The sequence below is a fragment of the Enhydra lutris genome, unplaced genomic scaffold (assembly GCF_002288905.1).
Source record: "Enhydra lutris kenyoni isolate GAN:26980312 unplaced genomic scaffold, ASM228890v2 scaffoldscaffold77, whole genome shotgun sequence".
Taxonomy (NCBI): Eukaryota; Metazoa; Chordata; class Mammalia; order Carnivora; family Mustelidae; genus Enhydra; species Enhydra lutris.
This window is the reverse complement of record NW_019154161.1, coordinates 3,244,634-3,247,483: the sequence shown is the minus strand read 5'-3', so window position 1 is coordinate 3,247,483 and position 2,850 is coordinate 3,244,634. Positions and strand designations below refer to the sequence as shown.

The 2,850-nt window shown below is 53.1% G+C and overlaps 1 protein-coding gene across 1 annotated transcript; it reads left to right on the top strand.

The window, feature by feature from the left end:
* The first annotated feature begins 1,404 nt into the window (after window positions 1-1,404).
* LOC111160713 (fucosyltransferase 2) lies at window positions 1,405-2,424 on the top strand. The gene has a single exon (XM_022524025.1). The coding sequence runs from the start codon at window positions 1,405-1,407 to the stop codon at window positions 2,422-2,424; it is 1,020 nt and encodes a 339-aa protein (XP_022379733.1).
* The last annotated feature ends 426 nt before the right edge of the window (window positions 2,425-2,850 follow it).

Here is a 2,850-nt window from a genome sequence, read left to right as displayed (position 1 = left end):
TCCAGGGAGATAGACTCTCCCTCTGGATCTTACCTACGTACTACTTCTGGTTATTCATCTGTCTCCTTTTTTTTTTTTTTAAAGATTTTATCTATTTATTTGTCAGAGTGAGCACAGGCAGACAGAGTGGCAGGCAGAGGCAGAGGGAGAAGCAGGCTCCCGCTGAGCAAGGAGCCCGATGTGGGACTCGATCCCAGGATGCTGGGATCATGACCTGAGCGGAAGGCAGCGGCTTAACCAACTGAGCCACCCAGGCGTCCCTCATCTGTCTCCTTTATCATAAACTGGTAAACATAAGTAAAATGCCTTTCTGAGTTCTGCCAGCCATTCTAGGAGACTATCAAACCTAAGGAGGGGGTCAGTTTATAACCTACCGGTCAAAAGAAGCATGAATGACTCAGGACTTACAGTTGGTGTATGAAGTGGGACTGAACTCTTCAACCTCTCGGATCTGATACTAAGTCAGGTAGACAATGTCAAAATCAAATTGAATTGTTGAATTCAACTGAGTGTCGGACACCCTGGGGAGAAGAAAACCAACTCTCACCCGCCAGTTGCCTTCTGACCTTTCAGTAAAAATATTCGAGAGAGAATTGACCAACTCATCTTTTAGAGCCGGCCTACAATCTGTCGTGACCAGTAAATGGCAAAGCCACCGTGGAACCCAGTGTTCATCTTGTGCTCAGGTTGGCTGTGGCTGGGAGGGTAGGCAAGCCACGTGGTTGAATTCAGGATGGGTTGGGCCATTTCCCTTCAAAGGAAATATAGGTATGCAGGGCATGCAAAGATGGACCTCTCTAGGAACTGGATCCTCAGTAAATAGTAGGCTTTTACACGTGTACTCCCTATCTGTAGACACCCATGTATGTATATTCAGGCTATAAATACCCACATTCAAACATACAAGGTATATATACATAACGTGTGTGCATGTATGTGTATATATGTCCACACTATATTATATAGAGTACACACCCATGTATGTACACGAGATAGACACTTTCCTACGAAACAATGTACACATATCCGTTAAATGTATGCAAATGCACACCCACCCACATATGTATACACCTGTATGCACGCGCACACACACTCTTGCAATGCACGCGCCGTATGCGAATACACACGGTGTAGTCAGATCCTGTAAACAGGAGCATATGAACTGCATGTAAACACACTCCCATCACACCCTCTGGAGACCCACCTCCATGCACGCACCTGAGTGTTCACACCCCTGGAGACACACACACAGCAAAGCCATCTGCACACACACGCACACAGTGTCTGCACACACAGCTGCCCTTGCACATTCGTGAACCCCACTAGGGCCTCCAAAGATCGCCTCCCCACTTCCCCTACCCTCTCCCCCAGCTAACATTCCTTGCTCTCCCTTCCCTGACAGCCATGCTCAGCAGTCAGGCGCCTTTCTTCTTCCCCATGGCCCACTTCGTCCTCTTTGTCTTCACGGCTTCCACCATATTTCACATTCACCAACGGCTAGCGAAGATTCGCCCCACATGGGACATTGAGACGCTGGTTTTGGCGACGGAAAGTCCCACAAGCCAGCTGCCCCGGGGCATGTGGACCATCAATGCCATCGGCCGCCTGGGGAACCAGATGGGCGAGTATGCCACCCTGTACGCCCTGGCCAAGATGAACGGGCGGCCAGCCTTCATCCCGGCCGAGATGCACAGCACGCTGGCCCCCATCTTCCGGATCAGCCTCCCGGTCCTGCACGGCAGCACGGCCGGCCGCATCCCCTGGCAGAACTACCACCTGAACGACTGGATGGAGGAGCGCTACCGCCACATCCCCGGGGAGTACGTGCGCCTCACCGGCTACCCCTGCTCCTGGACCTTCTACCACCACCTGCGAGATGAGATCCTGCGGGAGTTCACCTTGCACGACCACGTGCGGGAGGACGCCCAGAAGTTTCTAAGGGGCCTGCAGGTGAATGGGAGACAGCCAAGCACCTTCGTGGGCGTCCACGTGCGGCGGGGGGACTACGTGCAAGTCATGCCGCAGGTGTGGAAGGGCGTGGTCGCCGACCGGCGGTACCTGGAGCAGGCCCTGGCCTGGTTCAGGGCCCGCTATGACTCCCCCATCTTTGTGGTCTCCAGCAATGGCATGACCTGGTGTCGGGAGAACATCAACGCCTCCCGGGGGGATGTGGTGTTCGCGGGCAATGGGATCGAGAACTCCCCTGCCAAGGACTTTGCGTTGCTCACGCAGTGTAACCACACCATCATGACCATTGGGACATTTGGAATCTGGGCCGCCTACCTCGCAGGGGGCGAGACCATCTACCTAGCCAATTACACCCTGCCGGACTCCCCCTTCCTCAAACTCTTTAAGCCAGAGGCAGCCTTCCTGCCCGAGTGGATTGGGATCGATGCAGACCTCTCGCCATTACTCAAGCACTGATATTAGGTGGCCCTTGGCCCCTCCTCCTTTGCTGGCTCCAAGAGCAGATCCCCAAGGCACAGGGAGCATATTGTTATGTGTACCAGGACACTTCCTTCCTGCATCAGAAGTCACTGACTTGCTGAAATAACCTATTTATGTGTCCTCTACAACAGGACCCAAAGTTGGGGCATCTCTGGGATTAGTTAAGTCAGCAGCGCAGCAGTTTCATCGGCGACCCCTGTTCCATCTATCATGTTCAACTGCTGTCAACTCCTCTCAGACTGGCTCCCTCATGGTCCCAAAAGGGCTGCCACATAGCCAGGTATCACATACAGACAGCCTCGTCATGAGGCAGCAAAAAGAGCTTCATTCTTGGGTCCCTTTTGAAGAATGAGAGAAAGATTCCAAAGCCCTCCAGCAATTTCCACCGTGCCCTCCCAGCCC

What these genes read in the sequence shown, in the direction of transcription:
- LOC111160713 (XM_022524025.1), top strand. Translation starts at nt 1,405, where the DNA reads ATGCTCAGCAGTCAGGCGCCTTTCTTCTTCCCCATGGCCCACTTCGTC.